General features: G+C 37.7%; 1 protein-coding gene across 4 annotated transcripts in view; it reads left to right on the top strand.

The window, feature by feature from the left end:
- PDE4D (phosphodiesterase 4D) overlaps positions 1 to 21665 on the top strand; it is a 432217-nt gene that overhangs the window by 241113 nt on the left and 169439 nt on the right. The window contains exon 1 of one of the 4 annotated variants that reach the window (XM_042804782.1): positions 3118 to 3453. The exons of the other annotated variants lie outside the window; for them this stretch is intronic. Within the exon in view, the coding sequence (XP_042660716.1) occupies positions 3365 to 3453 (89 nt within the window). The 5' untranslated portion in view covers positions 3118 to 3364. Of the gene's footprint in view, positions 1 to 3117; positions 3454 to 21665 lie in introns of those variants that run through there. 4 annotated transcript variants of the gene reach the window in all.

The following is a 21665-nucleotide window of genomic DNA, read 5'->3' as shown; positions in this document are numbered from 1 at the left end:
CCTGTCCACTTTCCCATGTTGCTCAAGAGGTTGTTGGCTGAGTTGCAGCCCCTGTGCCATTGTAACATCCCTCCCACCACCCACTCATGACGACCCACATCAGATGCAGTTGATGAAGCTGACCTAGGAGTTTGTCACAGGTTGCATCTGACCGATGAGATCAAGGCATGAGGGGGAGGCTACTTAAGGAAACTATGTTCAGAGTCATAGTGTCCAGGTCCAGGCTATGCTTCTGTCACACGATCTGTTCAACAGCACAATCTGTCACACGTCCCGATGCTGTGGTGGGTTCCCATCATGACCCAAAGCAAGGAGCTGCCTTAGAATAAAGCGGAAATCTCTGCAAAAGCACCATCGCTACCACTGGCAAGCCTCTTGACCACTGTCCACTTGAAGCTGTAGTTGTTTGAATTTTAGATAGATTGAGAGGAATTCAGGGATAAAACTTAGCCCTTTGAGTTTTAAAATGCATCAGGACAGAACTGTGAGCGTGAACCAAGTCTGTAAAGATATTTATGCTTATCACCAGGTCTGCTTACTACCCAGAGCTTTTACATATACCAACTGACCAAAAGAATAATCTAGTTTCATGTGGATTTGCGTGTTCATTATTAATTAGTTTCACATTTGTAATTATGACAAATATTATTTTGCTATTCATTTATATAAACATTTTCTGAAAAAAACAGCTGTAGTTTACATAGCTGGGGGAACAGTAAAAGAAAAGTTTCTTTAATAAATCACTTCTTGTAGATCCTGTAAACCTGAAGCCATCAATAATTGCATATGATAGTGGTGCCACAAACCAGCTGAGAGGGTGAAGCTGATATCCCCAAATCTGTCAAAAATCTAGAGCAAAAGTTTGCAGTCACAATACTGCATGGAATATTAAAGATACTGCACATAAATATTTATTACAGTTTGCACATCTATAAGAGATCTGTATTATCAATGCGATGACGGATTTTACCTCTTTTATGTAAAACTAGGTATTTGTTTACTCATACTATTGAGCTTGTTTTTTCATAAAACACTGCCTACAAATAATAACGTCAAATCATTTTATATTCTTTGACTGCTTCTAGAAATGTTGTTTTCTTTTTGTCTGAAGGAAAAGAAAAAAGGCAGGAAGAGCCTAGTGTCCTCTCTGTAAAAGTCAAAGTGTATTACAGAGTTATTTGCTCCTTCATTTCCTTGAATTTCCATAAACACTGTCATTTGTTTTGATACAGTGATCTGCTGCATTCAACTGTATAGTGACAATAAGTGGTTTTGAAATCAAGTTATAAATTTAGTCTTTAGTAATCTTGTAAGAAGCTTATTTCTATGACCTTGTTGTGATTGGCCGCATTAGCACTAAACCAGTGCAATGGTGAAGGAAGGGCACTAAGGAGGAGGAAAGAGAGCTCATAATAAGCATGTTTGGTTCAGTTTTCTTTACTAAAAAAAAAAAAAAAGGAAAAAGAAAAAACAAATGTTGCTTCTGTATTAATGTGTTTTACAAAATCCTTTTCAGAAACAGAATGTGAAAAGGAAACATATCTGACAATATTAAGTTATTCAGCATGTAATTATAAAAATGCAGCCTACCCTGGTTTTATTTGCTAGAAGAGGAACAATTATTTTTATCAACACTCCCATCTGCTATTATAATTCTGGTATGTTTAAAGTGATCTACTAATCATTCAAATTTTAATGATACCATGATTGTGAAGAAGACTATACCTTATGATATCTAGAGAACGCCTTAGAAACCATTGTTGGAATGATCGCAATTTATTCCTCTGGAAATTAGATGCTATATTATTATAATTTAATTATATAACATATCTTTTAAACTGCTCAAGAATAATGGGAGTTTTAGCCTGGAAACAGTGATTTCACCTATGAATCTCATATATTCAAAACTTATTTTGTGGTGTGAAGAGATTTATTGTCAGTTGACACTGCAGTGCATTTGTCAGTGTAACAGAGGAAAAAATGGTTCCTCCAAAGAGCAAAATATACCTAGTTATAGTATATTTATAGTTTTTCTGAAGAGTGCAGTTTCTTATAGTACCTTTTACCATTAAAATAGTGCATTTCACTGAATAATTGATTGATGACATAATTCATCCCCTGGAATTTATTTTTCTATTTCCTCATCTTTTCCAGGACAGACCTGAGTAATCCTAAAGTTTCATTTTTAACTTCGCTCAATTTGCCCTCCATCACCTTTCTGATGAGTAAAAATATCTGGGTTAGCTTTGTTTCAAAGATCACCTGATTTAGACATTCATCTGCTTACCAGTGCTGGGAGATCATAGCCATATTCAGAGTTGGTAGAGGAAATAATGGTGGCCTCACTGGCATGACCTCAGCTGATGTCAGAATTGAATTGTAGGCTGTTGTTTGCCTTCAACACTACTAGCACTAGACTGAAGAGTTGAGGCTTGAATTGAAAATTAAAAAAAAAAAAAAAATCAAACCAGCATAACAAACACCAAAAAGACACCAAACAGGAATGACCTCAGCTAGCGGGGAACTGAGTTCAGTTCCCAAAGTCACTAGAGGTAATTCAGTACAGTGAGTGATGTCTTTGAGAAAAGCTGCCAAGAGGCCTGAAAATTATCTATCAGTCTGAGACGTACTTTCTTAGAGTGGCTGATCTCTCATAGATGATTAAGCCCTTTCAGAAAAGCTACTTAATGTTATAAATTGATTCTCTTTAGAAACTGTGAGGAAGACACACTTGAAGAGAGTTAAGAATTAAACAGGGGAAATTAAGGATTTTTTTTTTTAATATCTGTTTTATTCCTTGGTTACTAGTTCCTTATAGTGCTGGAGAGGGACACACCAGGGGTTGTAGCAGATTTTGATTTGGGCTTCTTTTCTGGGGTGTGGAGTTTTTTTCTGCGTACTTCTTAGTTGTCTGATACCAGCCAAACCAGATTGTTCAAATATAATCCATATTGAAAATTATTTCAACAGACTGTTAAGTGTTTGAAGGCTTTTTGTCAGCAGTGAATAATTGGAGCATTGGCTATTTCTGGTCTGCCTTAGTTCTATGGTTCTGTGCTCTTTAGTGTCTTTTATAACTATCCAAGGGTTTGCCATAAGAGTTCTCACTGGAATAATTTGATAAGAGCCCCGACTATGGGAACCGTTCATGCAAAGGGCAAGTCTCATGCAGCAGGAAATCCCAGTTATCCCTTCTAGCTTGTGCTCTCAGCCAGCCACATCTCTGCCAAAGCATACATAGCAAAAGGACGTTCCCTTACACAGTTACAAGTGCTTCATGATTAGTGCAGGGCACCTCCAGCACAACTGTCCTGCTTCCACTCAGGGATATATTTTTTAGACGATTTTAGAATTAACCTTGCCAATGGACTTTCTGTGGGATCCTTTTGGAGCCTATATCCCTCGTCCATCTCCAAGAAATCAGATGAGATTTCGCTTTTTGAAGTCCTACAGGTATCTATTCTAGTGGCTTATGGTGTAATTGACAGGGGTAGCAGTTGCAACTGTGGCTCTTCTTTGATTCTTATAATATCACAGTATATGAAAATTTGAAAATGTCTTGTATTAGTTGTGACTCTCGTGAGCTCATAAAGGCATTGTTGAACATGTATTTCAGGAAAATAGTAATTGTTTCTGTGTGATTGGAAAATAGTATGAATAAGTGATAATGGAAGTTTACAAAACTGCATTTCTCAAGGAAATAATAGCTTCTAATCTTTTCCCACTCCAAGATTAACATTTATGTCAGTATTTTTATGAGAATATTAATTCTAAATTTTATCAGTACTTACTATAAGTAAACACACTGAACTATAAATATGACATACTGATACAGCATACCAAGTCTGAATTAATATTTATAGTTGAGGGGCTTTTGCATACCCAGAAAACCATGTTTATTAAATATTTTTCTGTTTAACAATTTAAAAGTCAGTATAACCAATGCAAAAAACATGTGGATTCTATTTTTTCCTTAGATGTTATTTAAAAAAAACAATAGCAAAGTATGCTTTCCATTATTTATCACACTGCTTTTTGCAATTGAACCTATACTTGTTTTCCAGATTCCTTGCTTTTATCTATAAGAGAGGCAATATAAATTTTCAATTATGAAATTCTTAAGAAAAGATCCTGCTTGTATATAATGCATTGAAGAACTTACGACATATCATCTTAATGATAACTTTTTAATATTAATTGATGCAACAGTCACATTTATTTGCACATGTCTACAATATCATATACCTAAGAAACTAAATGAATTAGGTAGGATAGCAAACACTGTCTATGTGAATAGTGTAAAAAAATAGTAGCTATGTGCAATCCAATTTCTCTGTGTTTTCTCTTGCAAAAGATAGGTTGTCCATACAGAGGGAGCTGTTTTTATGACAAAAATGATAATAACAGATAAAGGGATTTGAACAGGGAATTAAAAGATTATAATAGTTTCTAAAAGTTCAAAATTAGATCATATAATTCAGTTGAAATTCTCCTAAGTCAATCTTCTTATTAGGGATCTTTTTGCTTAAAGCTACTCATGTTTCTCTTACAAACTTAATGTTTCAGAAGCAAAAGGAAAAATATGTCAAGCAGCATGTTAATATGGGATCTGATTATTTTGATGATTAACTTATGTAAATATAACGCATTGTCTAATTTTTCGATCCAACAAAGTAAAATAAAAATCAAGGAACTCTTATATAAAGTCCAGAGGTGTGAATGAATTTTGTCTTACCCTACAGAAAGTGTTATATGTTTGTTTTCAGGAGCTTTAAAGAATTAGCATGAGGTTGGGGATAACTTAATAAAAACTGGGTCATAGTTGTATTATTGAATGTGAGCCTTTTTTGTTATTGATATTTAAGTTTTGACTGAGAAGATAATTTAAAATCCTTAATATACATATTGCCATGTCACTGCCATGGCTCCATTCTCACTGTAGGTTATATTTAGAAATCTACTACAAAATTTTACAGTACTCAGTCCCTATGTAATTTAATAACCTTGTTTATGTCAACTGACAGTTCTGCTCACATCACTCAACTATCTGATGTCAAGGGGCTTTGGTTACTAAAACTGAATACCTGATGGTGCCATCCAGGCTTTTCATGATGAGCATTGTTTAGCAAACCATGCTCTTCTACTTCATAATTGTAATTTAAATCGTGAAGTTGGCCATGGTTTTAAAATTCCTTTTGCTACATTTTGGACAAAAACATAGTGTTTCTTCTGTGGGATACTCAGAATCTATTCATTAAATGGACCATTATGTTTTAACTTATATATTTAATTTTTGAGATATTCTGTGATACGTTGATTCTTCATATAGCCAAACAGTGATTTGAGTTTCTTTGCTGATCAATAAGTGCTTGGGTTCGCAACTTTCAGAAGGTGGTGGAAGATACAGGCTAATGCAAATTTTCCCAGAGTAGGAAAAAAATAAGCCTTGAGGCAATGCAATTTTTGTAGGAAGAGCTGGAATGCAGCGCAGTCACTTAGAGCTCCTCCTTCTCTGCTTTTCCCATCAAATAAACCATAGGTTAAAGTCACAGCAAATTGTATTGAATGAAAACAGGAAAGCAGACCAAAAAAACTGGTAGAGGTTCACTTGTGATTCACTAAACATCAGAACTGCAAGTATTCATAGCATTAGATTCAGAGCCAAGGCCAGGAGTGGGTACTTCACAGATAAGGAATCTCAGGAGACCACAAAACTATTTCAGAATTTCGGTATATTTTTGAGGGCTGGAGAAGGAGGAGGGTTGTTTAGTTTTGTAAGGAGGTGTGCCCATCCTGCTCTCTAGCAGACAAACATTCTTCTAGTCCAATACAAACAAAATATTTGTAAATCTTTATTATGTTTCCAGAAGTCACAGACAAGCTCACCACTTTTCCTTCTTTTTTTTCTTTTTCTTTTTTGTTCTTTCTTTTTAAAGCCTTGAGTCTCTCTAAACTGAAGCACACTTCATTTCCTGAAATGCAGTCAGGAATTGTGTTTCCTGCTGCATTTAGCTTTGCTCAGGAAAATACCACTAGTTGTCACTGTAAAAACTGCATCCTAATAGCGGCACTGTTACACGTTAGAGCCTCCCAAGACCTCTGAAGAACAGATGGAAACAGAAGGCTTCTTCATGACCTCTAAATCTTATCATGCATGGATGAAGAAGAACTAAAGCACCCATCAAAATGTCCTGCACATAACTGAAATGTATGAGGACATGTTACATGACACTAAATCCTACTAGATGCTAAACACTCACACCTCCCACTGGCTTAATGACAGGTCCTCAGGACCTCTTAGAAGTTTCTCTAGAGGCAGCAGGATCTGCCCTGATTATCAGGCTGATCATAAAGTCTTTTTTCACAAAGAAGGATTTGTGAATAACTCTAGAGTAAAAATCTGCTGAGTAAAACCTGTTTATGGAGACAATTTTTTACAGATTGTAGCCTCCAAAGTAAAATGGGTGTCATGGAGAAATGACACTGGCAATAATACGTATTAAAGAATTCATAACATCAAAGAATAACATCAAAGAATTCATAAGTTTGTTAAATAATTGCGCTGTCAGAACTACATCTTTATTTTGTTAACTATGAAGATACACTGAGACAGTAATCATGAAACTTACATCTTCATGGGGAAAAGAAAGAAAGGTTCTTTGTTGTTTTATGCAAGCTTCTTTTGTTCCTTCCTCTGCTTTCTTTCTGTTTTTCTTCTTTGGCTGACATCTGGCATGTGTCCCTGGACAAGAGGAATGGTCATGTGTCTGAACCTACTGCCAACACTACTGCAGCCAGCTCCTCACAGCATTCATACGTAAGGAGGCAGATTCCCTCGTGCCAGATAATTGTACTTCAGGCCACTAAACTCTTGGGAGCTGGGCTGAAAAGTGGAATCTCTCAAACAGCAATTTTCAGGAATCCCTCTCTAAGGGGGATTTCTTAATGATGTCAAGGCTTTCTTAGTGAGCAGATCGTAATGTACTAACTTTTTTCTTATTCAAGCCTTGTAATAAAATGGGAATAGAAACCAGATTGAAATTTATTATTTTATTTATTAGATATTAGAGTCCCAGCACATTGGAACTAGTTTGGTTCTTTATGACTAGTCACTCAATGTTGTCTGGAAAATAAAATGTTCAAGTGCATAAGTGTGGATTTTTCTAGTGAACATGGTGAATCACACAGTTGATTTCATATTCAGCTCAGAAATTCTGAAATTCAGAGTATGCCCTGTCACCATTAAAATGATGTTTTGAGTCTCACTCAGACTTATTTTAGACAAATCTGCATGCCAAAATATCGTAATTCCCAGTTGAGATATTATGTTATGTTAACTTGAAATCTTGGGAAAAGTAGCAAAATATCAAGACATATGACTGGTCAGGTTAAGTAGCAGTAGGAAAGCAGGTGCAAATGAATCATACTAGACTCTTGGTGCTGCTGCAGACTTCTGACCTTGACAAAACTGCCTAGAGTCCCTGATAATGACCAAATATAAAAAGCCTCTACACCATTTCCTAAAACCTCAGAAAGTCAAGTCCCAGTTTATAGGTCCCCAATAGCGGGAAGGAAACAGAAGACAAGTAACATGTTTGTAGCTTTCAGGTTTTGCTTAAATTTCCCAGCTGTAGTTGATTCTCACACAAAGTGATTGAGAGAGTTTATCAGTGAGACAGGTTGAGTCTGTCAGTGTTTCTTATTGCTGATTTGGACAACCATTACCTGCATGCTTATTCTGTGGGATTTTGTTGTTCTTGCTACTGCCATGGAAGTGATTTAGTTAGTGTGAAATAAACAAAAAACGGAAGTATATCAGTAGGTGTTTTATCAACAAGTTTTTTCCAATTTATGCTTAAGTAACTTCTAACAGCCTAAGCCAGAACCTGTATGAATAACCATCAGGAAATGTTCTTTTATACACAGTGAAGTAAATTCTGATGACTAGTGTTACTATGGTTTACAATAAATAAATGGCTGGGCTTTACTGTTTGTGGCTGAAACAATCCCCACGCAAAGCTGTCCTTCCAGATTAGGCTATAAGCAGACATTAGCATCCCTTGAGATGCAGAAAAAGATTACACTAACCATAAACACCGGGAAATACTCAGAATGATTTACACATTTTAGATGTCCATGGATATTTATGTTAATGTCAGGGCTATCTGACTTGCAATTCCCTAATGTATAACAAATTCTAGGAGTACTATAAATAGATCTATCATTCAATCTGATACCGAATACATCAAGAACAAGCTGACATTAGTTCAGCATGTACCAGGTCAAAATGCTGTAATTAATTTCTAGACACTGCATTAAACAAGAAGAAAAGTAGTATGGGGGTAACCTACTAATGTTTATTTTATGCCACTGTAGAGTATTTCTATGTCCATTGTGGATCTGAAGAGATCATTTTTTTTTGTTGCAAAGGAAACTGAAAAACTGGAATTTCTTATTGGAACTAGTAAATACAATTTATTTCTGAGCCCCAGAAACCACTAGTATCTACAGATCATTTCATGTTTCAGTTGTCTCTGTGAAACCCTCATGTGAGTGTTAATTGAAAACTTCTGCAATATGCTAAATGTAATTTAAGGCTCTAATGTGCCTTTCTTCATGAGGCAAAGTAGAAAAAAAGAAATGAAGAGGGAAAAAAAAAAAAAAAAAGGAGGAGAGAGGCTCCTATCCACCTAGAAGGGTCCTGCACACCAGTCTGGTGTCCTTAGCATAGGGACATTGTTTTATGTCATCACAGGTGTGGTCCTTGCCAGCTAATCCAGCTCCTGGTCTGTGACAGAAGCCAGCTGCCAATGTTTGAGAACAGTAAGAAACTTGATGGTTACGGTATAATCTTCCTTGAGGGGGAATCTCCTCCACATCTTCATTATTTCCCTATGCATGAGTACTCCAGAACTCTCCTTACTGTATGTATTGCTTACTTTAGCGAGTCTGGGTAGTTTATTTATTACAACAAATTTTGGTCATTTTTTAATAAAAAAGGAGCTGAATTTTTGGCTTCAGGAGTATCTTTTGACACTCACTTCCACAGGTGAGCTCTCTGTGATGTGCAGGAATTTCTTCATTCTGTTGTCTCTTGCCTTGGAATGTTTTAAGTAGCATTGTGACCTTATGTTAGCAAAGGATTGGGTGTTTTATATATTTGTGTACCAGTCTTGCTCATCAGCTTTCTAATTTATATTTTCAGTGCCTCTTTTCACATGGAAAAATTTAGTACCCATGTCATACATGTTGCAGATCTCTTAATCCCTCCTATTGCAGTGCTCCTTCTAATGCAGAATGACTAGAAGCAAACCCAGACCTTCTGATAAGAACACACAGTCTAGATTAATTATAATCTTCCTATTCTCATGGAAATATAATTTCAATAATGTTTACATTATAACATTTCCATTATTACTTTTTATCTTGTTTCTGATGTAGTTTAATAGATTTGCTGATTAACTAATTTTGAGTCATGAGCCCACTCCATTAAATACCTGGTAGTGTCTGTACTGGCCAGACTAGATATTCTGTATTTTTAACCCTGTTGGAATAGTCTTACTTCCATTACTGTGTACTTTTTCTCTTGCTCCATGTCTGCCTATTCTCTTTCCTCTGGGAGAAGTATACAAGGACACAGTATTGAGTGAAGCCAACAAAGAGCATTTCAGAAAGTAGAATTTCAATCTCACTGGAAATTTTGCATTTCTAAACGAAAAAAAATCCCTCGTGATGAAGACAGTTTTACACATTTCTCTATGGGAAGAACATTTTTTAATTTATTTTTTAAGATAATGACATATAAAATGTGATTTAGATTTTTTTATAGCCTGTTGGCTTCAAGATTCTTGAAATGTTAAGAGGTTAGCAAGTGTTCATACAGGCTGCCCAGAATCCAGGCAACCACAGAAATCAGAGGTCATAGCAGCAGAAGAAGACAGTTGCTTCCAATCAACATTATATACGTGTACATTATATATACAGTATGCACACACACATGCATATATGTGTGTGTATATATCCAACATTAAAGTGAGCAAACTGTCAGAAGTTTGCCAGGAAGAAGCTGAATACACAGTACTGACTTTATTGTTTGTCCACATGAACTCAGCTTTCCTTTATTTATTTTACGTTAGCAACATTTCCAGTCAATACTCCTCTCTATTGGATTAGCTTTCACAGGCTTTGGTACAAATTTCTGATGAAGTTGTAAAAGCAAAATGACACAGCAGAGCAAACAAGAGCAGAGCCTGAGAATATCTATCGTCTCTCCCAAGCAGAATCAGATAAACTGTTAACACTAGCTGAAGTTATTTAGCTAGTAAAGTAACCTAAAATGGAAGAAAGCAAAACTACTTAAATGGGGTATAGTTGCGTCCAGATAAAGAATGTGAGGCCTCATATTTCCTTGGTTATAACAGATGTAGGTGAAGCAAAAAGCCAAGTACAAAAAAGAAAAATAAACAATAACTCCAGCTTGAGCTACATATGTATTACTCTAACATACCCTGTGAGTTACCCTGTGAATCCGGCTTAATCTGCAGTTTCTGGGAAGCAAGCCATACCAGATATTTCAGTGTCCTCATGACACTTCATTTAGAGGCATCTTTTCCTTCGCCAAGCTCTTTCCAGACACGACTATGCACCTGCAGCCCCTGTTACAAGCTGTTACAGAAGTACTAGCACCAAACAAAAGCACTTGGACAGCTTGACACTCTTCAGTGACTTTCTTTCCACTTGATTTGTCAGGAATTGTTTTTGACCTACATCAGATCTGCTGTGCAAAGCTTCTTACCTGCATCAAAAGCACAGGGAGTTCACGCTCCAAGAGAAAGTTTGCTGGTTTCTTAAATGGTGAATTCTCTGCTTCTGTATATGACCATTTTAGGTATACAGAGCACAAAGAGGATAGATGGATGGCTGAAAAGCTTTTATCCCTTCCAAAGAAGAATGCATGCCTAAGGAACAGTACATCAGGGTTGGTTGTTTTGTTTTGTGGTTAGGTTTTTGTTTGTTTTTTGTTTGTTTGTTTGTTTGTTTGGGGGGTTTTGTTTGGTTTTTTTTTTTTTGGTTGGTTGGTTTTTGGTTTTTTGGGTTTTTTTTAATTAGAAACACTCTAGTCTCTTCTGTTCATTTGCAAGTTTTGTTTTCCTTCTGATAAATTGAAATGTGGTAATACATGGAACTCATAATTGCCAATTAAAATATTGCAGATGAAGCAGGATCTGCTGCTCAGACCATACTTCATATGACACTAATAGGTGTGGATATTTTCTTATGTTTTCTTGGTTTTCCTAAGTGTGTCAAACATGTTTCAACTTCTGGGTATCTATCCTATTGCAAAATTTCCTTGCTTTTTTGCTCCTCTTACTCGTAAAATAAAAAGAAAATAGAAATACAGTCATGCAGGCATTAAATGGGAAAAGCAGAGAAGTAAGCTGTTTTAAGCAACAAAGTTCATCTGTTTTATATCATGCTTTGGAAGCCAAGCCAAATGTTTCAACATCATTTGTGCTCCAGTGAACCAGGGAGTGAACAGTCAGAAAATTGATAATTTGAAAACTGGAATATGTCTGTAAAACAGCAGAAGTAAAATTCACAGAGCTGGGCTTTTACTGGTGTCAGAGGAGAAAATTAAGTTTCTTCTAAACATTGTGTAAGGAAAACACTCCCGTGAATTTGCTGTGTGATATCTAGAAGTGATGGGTCTTGAACAGGAGGGTCATTGGCACTTGAGAATGAGGAGTAAATTTACATTGTACTAGCATGTATGGTTAATCATTTCAGCCTTCTGAAAAAAAATACTGACTTTTGCAGGTATTTTTCTATTTCAAATAGAAAGGAAAAAAAAAAAAAAGACACTCATTTAATTTCTTAACATTAATCCCAGCACCCAGATGGTTCCTTTAATGAGAGAATCATGCAGTCTTAATGAGCTTGTAAATTGCAAACTGTATTTGTTCCATGCTTCTTCTTAGCCAGAAGTCTATTTAAGCTCTCTCCCACATAACACAGTACAGTGTATATTGGAACATGGCATATTTTGAGGCTTATCCAAATTTGGCTTATAAAATACATGTAGTTCTGTTTTCTGATAAACTCTGCTCAGTATCATAAAAAAGAGAAGGAATTCTAGCCAGAGTGCTTTTACAGTGCGAATACGAGCTCATTCTAATGCCAAAATAATACTGTTTATAGATAAGAACATTCATAATATAACACAGATGGTATACTAATTTATACTTGGGGCCAATAGAAAAATGTAGCGTGATCTCATTAAAAGTCTGTTTTAAGAACTATACAAAATTTCATCCTCACATGCAGAGAAACGGATACCTCTGTGATCTTGCAAGAGCTTAAGTTTTGCTGTCACAGTTCTTCCTGCTTGGCTATCCCTGCTAGAATATCATAAAAAGATATAAAATTTTGTAATGCTGTGCAAACTTTTCAGTCTGGATCCCTAAATACACCAAATATTAACTTGCAAATCCATACAAAATTTAAATAGAAATATGTAGTAATCCAGGTAATGTCTGTTAAACACCTAATCATACCATGATATGATTGTCTTATCCATGCTGGATGTCAAAAACTGTATGTTTCTGCAAAATTTTTATGTGAAGGCTCTTTTTGAGGTAGTTTGATGCTATCAGAAAGTGCTAGCTGGACTGGTTTTAGTGAGTGCCATGTGAGGGCCCTGATTTTTCCTTGGTTATATCTACACAGTGAATAAAACAGCCCAGTAATCCTTCCAGCTGGTGAACTGGGACTATCTGGCATGACAAGGCTACTGTCCATAATGCTAACCTCTCCTGCTCCCCAGAGCAGAATGTGAGGGTGCAAAATACTCATCTGGAGACAAACCTGGTCCAGGGCTCAAGTGGTCCATGGTAGCATCCAAACTAAGAAAGGTTTACCCTCTTTCTGCTCCATTAAAATAAACTGATCACAGTTTTCTACTGGACTATATTATATTCTGCTTGATTATATTACAGTACTGTCAACTCCAACTCTTTTTAATTATGCCTTGGAGAATCGCAAGAGTTTGTTTAAACAGTTTTTTTTTTTTTTTTTTCCTTTGTCCTCAAGTGGTTAAATCTAAAAGGGTTTCCCAAAACCAGAAAAGCCAGGAGCTTTCTTAAAATGTAGTTTGAGATTTTCATCTAGTACCTGGTATCGAGGAGCTTTAAGAAAAATACCTTAATCTGTGAGACTGGGAATAACATTTCAGAGGTTGGCAGGGTGGGATAATGTGGCTTCAACAGTCACACCTTGAAAACTTCATTTATGTAAAATTCTCCTTCACAGCGCATAGTGGAAGTGGAAGTATGACCCAGACAGCTCTTCACAATTCCCTACTCTTTATTCTGGAGTTCAGCGTAGAAAGTTGTTATGTGTTAATATAAGGGATTCACCCAGGATGCTATTAGCATGCAAAACTCACAAGCCCATTCTTCAGATACTCTTTCAAAATGTAGACTTCCCAGCTGTATAATGGGACTGTGTTAAGATTTAAGGAAAGCAGCAGGCAATCCTGGAAAACCTGTGCTCTCTCTTTCCACTGAGAGAGAGATTTGCTAAATTTTCACTCTATTCATTCTTTCAAAGGAACAGTTGATCTTTGACCAAGAATATATTTCATAATTTGGACCATTCATTTTGAATTAGTCATTTTGATTATAGCTTATAATAGCTAATATAAGTCTAAATGAAGGAGGATAAAAAGCAGTCAGAGAATGTCAGTGAAAATGTATTACAGTGCAGAACTGTCTGATGAAGCTGCAGTATGCCAGCTTCTTAACTTTGATAAAGAAAAATAAATGGATGTTATTAGTAATATATTGTAAATATTATCTCATGTGATATTTCTAAATGGTTTAGATAACATTTTCTTTTTGCACAATATATTTTTTTGATCCTGGTGCATTTAATTCACCGTTAAATGTTATGTTACTATAAAAGGAGAAGAGTAAAACTGCTTCCAAGTACACACTGCTTCAGTGATACATGAGCTTGTTCATTCCAGCTCTTTGAGTTTACAGACAAAGTCACTTCCCTTGAAATATCAGCTTTAAGAGTTATGGTAATAATGTAAAGCAATGTAAAGCAGTTTGAGGTAACAATGTAAAGAATTCTTAGACATCTGCATTAGAAGTCCTACAGCTCTTATCCTAACTTTGGTGCAGCAGCAGCATTTTTACATTTATACTGGATAGCTTAGGAAAGTGAAGCATGAGTATACTCTTAGAAAGACATGGCTCTACATACTTATCGGATTTTTTTCTTCAAAAAATTTTAAAACTGTAGTTTAGGTACATTGTTGTATTCAATATTTTTATGTACAGCCTAAATAATTGTTTTTCATTATAGCTGTTATCTATTCCTATTCCTTAACTGAAGTCTTTGCAGAATTTCTGACATGTTTTTGGAATTTATTTCTGGCTAACAAATTGCCTGCTTTAGTTACTTTATTTCTGTTTGTTGTGTCACTAAGTCTACATAATAGCACTATAATTTAATTTTCCATTAATAAAGTAACACTTTGTTCATTGCACTTCATTCATGTTTATGGAAAACATAACACTGTTCACATTTATGGAAAAATCATTTTATTGTCATACTTAGCAGTAAGATGAAAAAAAAAGTGTATATTTTATGTATTTTTAACAATCTAGTTCTTTGCCTTGGATTTGTCAACATCTCCTTAAGTTAAAATTCAAAATAGTCTGATATTATTTTTCATCTACAAATGTTTGGTTGCACAGTAGCATCATAATACCTGTGGACTAAGAGATGCAAATTAAGAAATGAGTAACTGCAGAAAATTCAGAGGAGTCACAGAATTAACCTTTACAGCTTTAATATCAAGCTTTGATTTGGCTACATGACAGAAAAATATGGGGCAAAGAGTGGAAAGGAGAAAGGAAAAAACTGTCAGGAGGAGAAAATTTGCCTGTCGAATCTGGCAAATTAACAAATGCTTACGGGACTGGTGCCACAGCCAGGAGTTCAGCTACTTAGACCATGGGACTCGCTTTGAGAAACCTGGTCCACTGGAGGCTGATGGGGTCCTTCTGTCACAGAAAGGGGGAAGCATCTTCAGTCATTGGCTTGCCAAGTTGATGAAGAGGGCTTTAAACTAAAGTTACTGGGGGAAAGGAACCTCAATCAATCTCACTCGTACCAGCTTGCTGCCAGTGCCAGCAATAGATGCCCAGAGCCTGGAGAGGGGTCAGAGGTCAACAGGAGAGCACCTGAAGAGCAGCACAAAGAGATTCCAACCACTCAAGCCTGTGAGTGAGCTTCACCGGAGGGCCAACTTAAATGCCTCCATGCAAATGCGCATACCGTGGGGAGTAAACAAGAAGAGCTAGAAATGTGCACACACCCGCAGGGCTGTGGTCTTACTGGCATCATGGAGACGCGGTGGGATGGCTCCTATGACTGGAGAGTTGGAATGGAAGGATACAGGCTCTGTAGGAAGGACAGGGAGGGGAGATGAGGAGGGGGTCTTGCCCTCTATATTAATGGCCAGCTGGAGTGCAGGGAGCTCTGCCTGGGGATGGATGAGAAGCAAACTGAGAGTTTGTGGGTCAGGATTAAAGGGAGCACAGGGACAGGAGATTTATAGTGGGGGCCTGGTACAGGCCATCTGACCAGAAAGACCAAGCAGATGAGTCCCTCTATAGACAGATAGGAGCAGCCTCACATTCACAAACCCTCATCCTCATGGGGGATTTCAACCACCCCAAGAGCTGTTAGAGGGACAACACAGCAGGGCATAAGCAATCCAGGAGATTCTTGGAATGCGTTGATGTTAACTTCCTTCTCCAAGTGATAGAGGAGTCAATGAGGAGAGGTGCTATGCTGGACCTTGTTCTCACAACAAGGAGGGGCTGGTGGGGAGTGTGAAGCACAAAGGCAGCCTTGGCTGCAGTGACCATGAAATGGTGGAGTTCAAGATCCTTCGGGCAGCGAGGTGGATGCACAGCAAGCTCGCTAACCTGCACTTCAGGAAAAGAGACTTTGGCCTCTTTAGGGACCTGCATGGTGGGGTACCATGGGATAAAGCCCTGGAAGGAAGAAGGGCACAAGAAAGCTGGTTGCTATTCAAGGATCACCTCCTCCAAGCTCAGGAGTTTTGCATGCCAAACAAGAGGAAGTGAGGCAAAAACACCAGGAGTCCTGCATGGATGAACCAGGAGCTCCTGGACGAGTTCAAACATAACAAGGAAGCCTAGAAAGGGTGGAAGCAAGGACAGATAGCTTGGGAGGAATACAGAGAAATTGTCTGAGCAGCCAGGGATCAGGTTAGGAAGACCAAAGCCCTGATAGAATTAAATCTGACCAGGGACATCAAGGGCAACAAGAAAAGCTTCTATAGGTACATCAATGATAAAAGGAAGACTAGGGAAAATGTGGGCCCTCTACAGAATGAAACAGGAGACCTGGTTCCCTGAGATATGGAGAAGGCTGAGGTGCTCAATGACATATTTGCCTCAATATTCACTGGCAAGGGCTCCAGCCACACTGCTCAAGTTTCAGAAGGCAAAGGAGGGGACTGAGAGAATTTAGAACTGTCCACCATAGGAGAAGATCAGGTTCAAGACCATCTAAGGAACCTGAAGGTGCACAAGTCCATGGGACCTGAGGGAACTGGTGGATGAAGTGGCTAAGCCACTACCTGTCATATTTGAGAAGTTGTGGCAGTCCAATGAAAGTCCCACTTACTGGAAAAGGGGAAACATAACCTCCATTTTTAAAAAGGGAAGAAAGGAAGACCTGGGGAACTATAGGCCAGTCAGTCTCATCTCTGTGCCCAGCAAGATCATGGCGCACATCCTCCTGGAAGGGATGCTAGGACACATAGAAAAAAAGAGAGGTGATTGGTAACAGCCAACATGGCTTCACAAAGGGCATATTTTGCCTGACAAATTTTATCACCTTCTACAGCAGGGTTACAGTGTTGATGGATAATGGAAGAGCAACAGCCATCATCTACTTGGAGTTGTGCAAAGCGTTTGATACTGACCCATACAACATCCTTGTCTCTAAATTGGAGAAACATGGATTTGAATGATGGACTACATGGTGGATAAGGGAATTGGCTGGGTGGTCGCACTCAAAGAGTTGCAGTCAATGGCTCGATGTCCACGTGGAGAGCAGTGATGAGTGGCATTCCTCGGGAGTCACTGTTGGGACCTGCTGCTGTTTAACATCTTTGTTGGTGACATGGACAGTGGGATTGAGTGCATCCTCAGCAAGTTCACCGATGACACCAAGCTACATGGTGAGGTCGACACACTGGAGGGAAGGGATGCCATCCAGAGGGACCTGGACAGGCTGGAGAGTTGGGCCCATGCAAACCTCATGAAGTTCAACAAGGCCAAGTACAAGGTCCTGCACATGGGTCAGGGAAATCCCGAGCACAAAGACAGGCTGGATGATGAGTGAATTGAGAGCAGCCCTGCAGAGGACTTGGGTGTAGTAGTGGATGGAAAACTGATTGTGCTCATGGCCCAGAAAGCCAACCGTATCCTGGGCTGCATCAAGAGAACTGTGGCCAACAGGTTGAGGGCGGGGATTTTGCCCTTCTACACCGCTCTTGTGAGACCCCCACCTGCAGTGCTGTGTCCAGCTCTGGAACCCCCAACACAAGAAGGACATGGACCTGCTTGAGCGGGTTCAGAGGAAGCCCCAGAGATGACTGGGGGGCTGGAGCAGCTGTCCTGTGAGGACAGGCTGAGAGATTTACAGTTGTTGGAGAAGAGAAGGCTCTGGAGAGACCTTAGAGCTTCCAGTACTTAAAGGGGGTACAGGAAAGGTGGGGAGGGACTCTATCAGTGTGTGTAGTGATAGGACAAGGGGTAATGGTTTTAAACTGAAAGAGGGCAGATTTAGATTATATCTAAGGAAGAAATTCTTTCCTGTGAGGATGGTGAGACCCTGGCACAGGGTGCCCAGAGCAGCTGTGGCTGCCCCCTCCCTGGAAGGGTTCAAGGCCAGGTTGGACGGCGCTTTGAGCACCCTGGTCTGGTGGAAGGTGTCCCTGCCCGTGGCAGGGGGGTTGGAGCTAGATGGTCTCTAAGGTCCCTTCTAACCTGAACTGTTCTATGAATCTGGTTCTATTATATTACTGGTGGTGCTTTTTTCTCTACCAGTGTAAGTAACCACTCAATTTACTGGGTTTTTTCTGTCCTTTATTTTTTCCTATAACACAGAGATGATGTTTACTGAAGTTATAATGCAAAATGAGGCAGAAAATTGTTATTATCCATCATCAACTTCTATTTATAAAACAATTGCAACAGAGTAAAAATCAGTGTGTGTATCTAAAATTTGTCATGTAAAATAAATGTATTGAGGAGTTAAATACCATGTTGTGTACTTAACAACCATGTCTGCTGCTCAGTTCTTCAGGAATAACGGCCGATTAGCTGAGCCTGAAAGAGATCCCAGACTGATTTCAGACAGGGATAAGAAAATAAACAATAGAGACAGAACTGAGATCTGAAGTCTTAAGTGAAGAAAAACAAGTAAAGTATTATTGGAGCATGTCTTACTTTGAAATGCCTTTTTTTTTTTTTTTGTTAGTAGTAGTATTTGTTTATAATATCTGTCATGTATTCCACTCTAGAAAAAACAGGTTACTTTTTTGAGTGTTCCATCTCGCAAGTGAAAAACAACGTATTTTGTTGCTCCACTGTAGCTGCTCCAACTTATCAAAAGGGTTTATGTTAAAAAGGCCAAAACAAGATAACTTTGCATGTGGTGCTGTCATGCATATTCTGGTTTAAACAACAGATTTACATTTACATCACAGGTTAGAATTACTAAAGTTCTGTAAGTTTCAGATATCTGTGGATAAATCCCTGCAGGAGAGAAAGAGTCAAGTTAATAATTTTCTTTTAAATACTACATATTGCAAGAGATAAAAGATCAAATAAGTTTCATAATCAAACTAAAACTAGACCAAACCCAGGGTATGTAAAGGATGAAAGGATGACTTTCTTGTAGGAGAGGCTTTAAGGTTGTTTAGAAAAGTGATTTAACTATTCTGATGTTCAGTGGCTTCTTATTCATTAAGATTTTGTTTGCTGGTTAGGAGTTGAAGAGAACTTTGTGTCAGGGAAATAACTCATGTTTTTCTAAAGTTCCAATACATTTTTTTCCTTAATCTTTTCTCTAATGCTCCATTAACCCCTTCTCCATCTTAATATACTGAGCTGAAGGAGGCCTATTTTAAATGACATTCTCAGAAAAAAAAAAAAAAAAAACAAAAACAGAAGGACTTGACAGAGCTATAAAGGCAAAATTCTTAGGTCCACAAGCAAAGTTTTAATATTTTCTTATATTAAGAAGACCAACACATCTCCAAAGCCACCACAATCAATATCTTTCACAACAGAAATATCAAAATCCATAGATTCTACATTTGCTTCTCATCAGTGTAATATACTTTATCCCATAAACTGTAGAAACTGTGTGAGTCAAAATATACACGTTCTGCAATCCAGAATCGTCTTTCTGAAGCAATGAAGGAAGGTCAGAAATGACAGCAGCCCTATTGTATCTCATCCATCAGTGTGACACATGAAGGACACCTGGATGTATCTTCAAAAGTCAAGCCTGGGAATTAAAAGCTGACATTTTACTGGAAACTAAAATTAACAGAATCCACAGAGACATTGGTTTTTCCAGTCTTGCCTTTTCCCCACCCTCCCACTGAGCACCTTCTATTCTGTAGATGCTGTTGTTCTGTTTCTCTCTTTTTGCTCTCTATCATCTGCTATTTGTTCCCTTTCCAGCATCCTTCTCTTCTTCACAGGTACTGCTTTTTTTTTTTTTTTCGCCTTTTTTTTTTCCTTTTTTTTTTTTTTTCCTTTTTTTTTTTTTCTTTTTTTTTTTTTTTTGTCTAGATCTAATTGAACAGAATTAGATTAAACTGGGAACACATTTGGTTCTAATTCACATTAGTCTTTTGTTTACTGCTTTTTAGATCTAGATGAAAGGATTGTATATGCAAACTTTGTTCTCTTTCCTAGTACTCTCAACTCACTTTTTGAAAGACATCTTCTTCTGCAAATCTGATTTCTCTAGAAATGTCTTCCATTGATTATAAGCGTACAAAATCAACATGTTTAACCTTTGAGGTTTTGATACTACAGATTCATTGTCAGTATCTACATTTTTGAAAACTTGGATTTAGATCCTGGAAGAATAGTCTCAGATCTTACCCTGTTTTATTTCAAAAACCAAAACAATCCTTCTCTGACATCCTTGTTCTTTTCGAATTTAAGAGCAGACATTGTTTTGGTACAAAGAGCTGCTGGCCCACATTTCTAAACACATGGTAATCCCTAACAAGGTTGTGAATGAGTAGGCGCTGTGCATTCCTGGGAGCTCAGCCTCCTCCCTGAGACCTCTGAGCTTCCAGTGGTGTCCAGCCAGGCACACATCTGTGTCAGGCAAGGCAGCTACAGATCTCACCACTTCATTCACTGGGACTGTGTGTGCAGGGGGTCTTGTATTAAAAAAATATGCATATCCTCAGACAAGAGGACATCAGTCCTTTACGAACTGCAAAGCTGAGAACTGCAATCATAATTTTAGTAGCTGTGGCTTTTAAATTGTTTCTCATTTGCTTGAGTTAAAATAATGTTTTTCTGTTTTGAGGTTATTCTCTTTCTCTAGATAGTTGAAATTTTTTTAAAGATTAGAAAGATTCTATAATCTTTATTTTCCTTAGGTGCCTTTCTGAGAAAGAATATTGGCAGAATTAGTGGTTGTTATAATCTCCTTCCGTGTAAGCCTTTTCAGAAGAAAGATTTCTGCCCAGAGCTTTCCCTAAAATGATAACTTTTTGAACCATCAGGCCAAGGGTCCTAAAGCAAGTAATCAGCAGAGGGCTTGCGTGGGGGAGCTATTATGCTAGAAGGAAAAATAGTGGATATGCAGACCATGTGTTAGGGGAACTTACAATGCTCTGTTTAGAGGACTTAATGTGGACCGCAAAGATTGGGATAACTAAGCCTCAAATGTTCATAAAATTATTAAATTTGTTAACACTGTTAAATACAACTTAAAATAAACATTGAATAAGTCATAGTCTTTCAACTGCAATCAGCACAATATGTATGAGATGGAGAACTTTTTAGGCAAAATGTCCTAGTAACTCATCCTTATCTTTGCAGGAATGGCATTCTAACTGAGAAGTGGTTTACATGCCAAGAACTTTTTTTCAGTTGTAAAAGGAAAAAGAAAATCATTTATTTGTGTTCTTGTCCAAAATAACAGAACATGATGGAGAGAAACAAAAGAGCAAAAAAATCTAAGCCAGTTTTTCTCTTCTTAAATATCATCTTATCTGGGTGTTGGTCAGCTGGACATGACTTTGCAGGACTGAGTTTATTTACATATACAGAAGTTGCTTAAACAGCAAAAATAAATTTCAGTGGTTTATAACTTCATATTCCAGACACAGAAGTGTGCTGCTTGCTGTGATTTGCAAAACTGCCAGTATATTTTGAATGCTAGCTCAAATTAGATAATAGTTATGAAATACGTGCTCATGAGCATGCAACATTTTAAAAGATACTGTTACAGTCAACATTTCATGTCAGTAGTAGGCTTTAACAATGTTTGACATATCAAATATAACAGTT

Source organism: Tyto alba, unplaced genomic scaffold (genome assembly GCF_018691265.1).
Source record: "Tyto alba isolate M040663 unplaced genomic scaffold, T.alba_DEE_v4.0 Super-Scaffold_42, whole genome shotgun sequence".
NCBI lineage: Eukaryota > Metazoa > Chordata > Aves > Strigiformes > Tytonidae > Tyto > Tyto alba.
The sequence above is the reverse complement of the archived record's forward strand: the minus strand, read 5'-3'. Positions and strand labels throughout refer to the sequence as shown.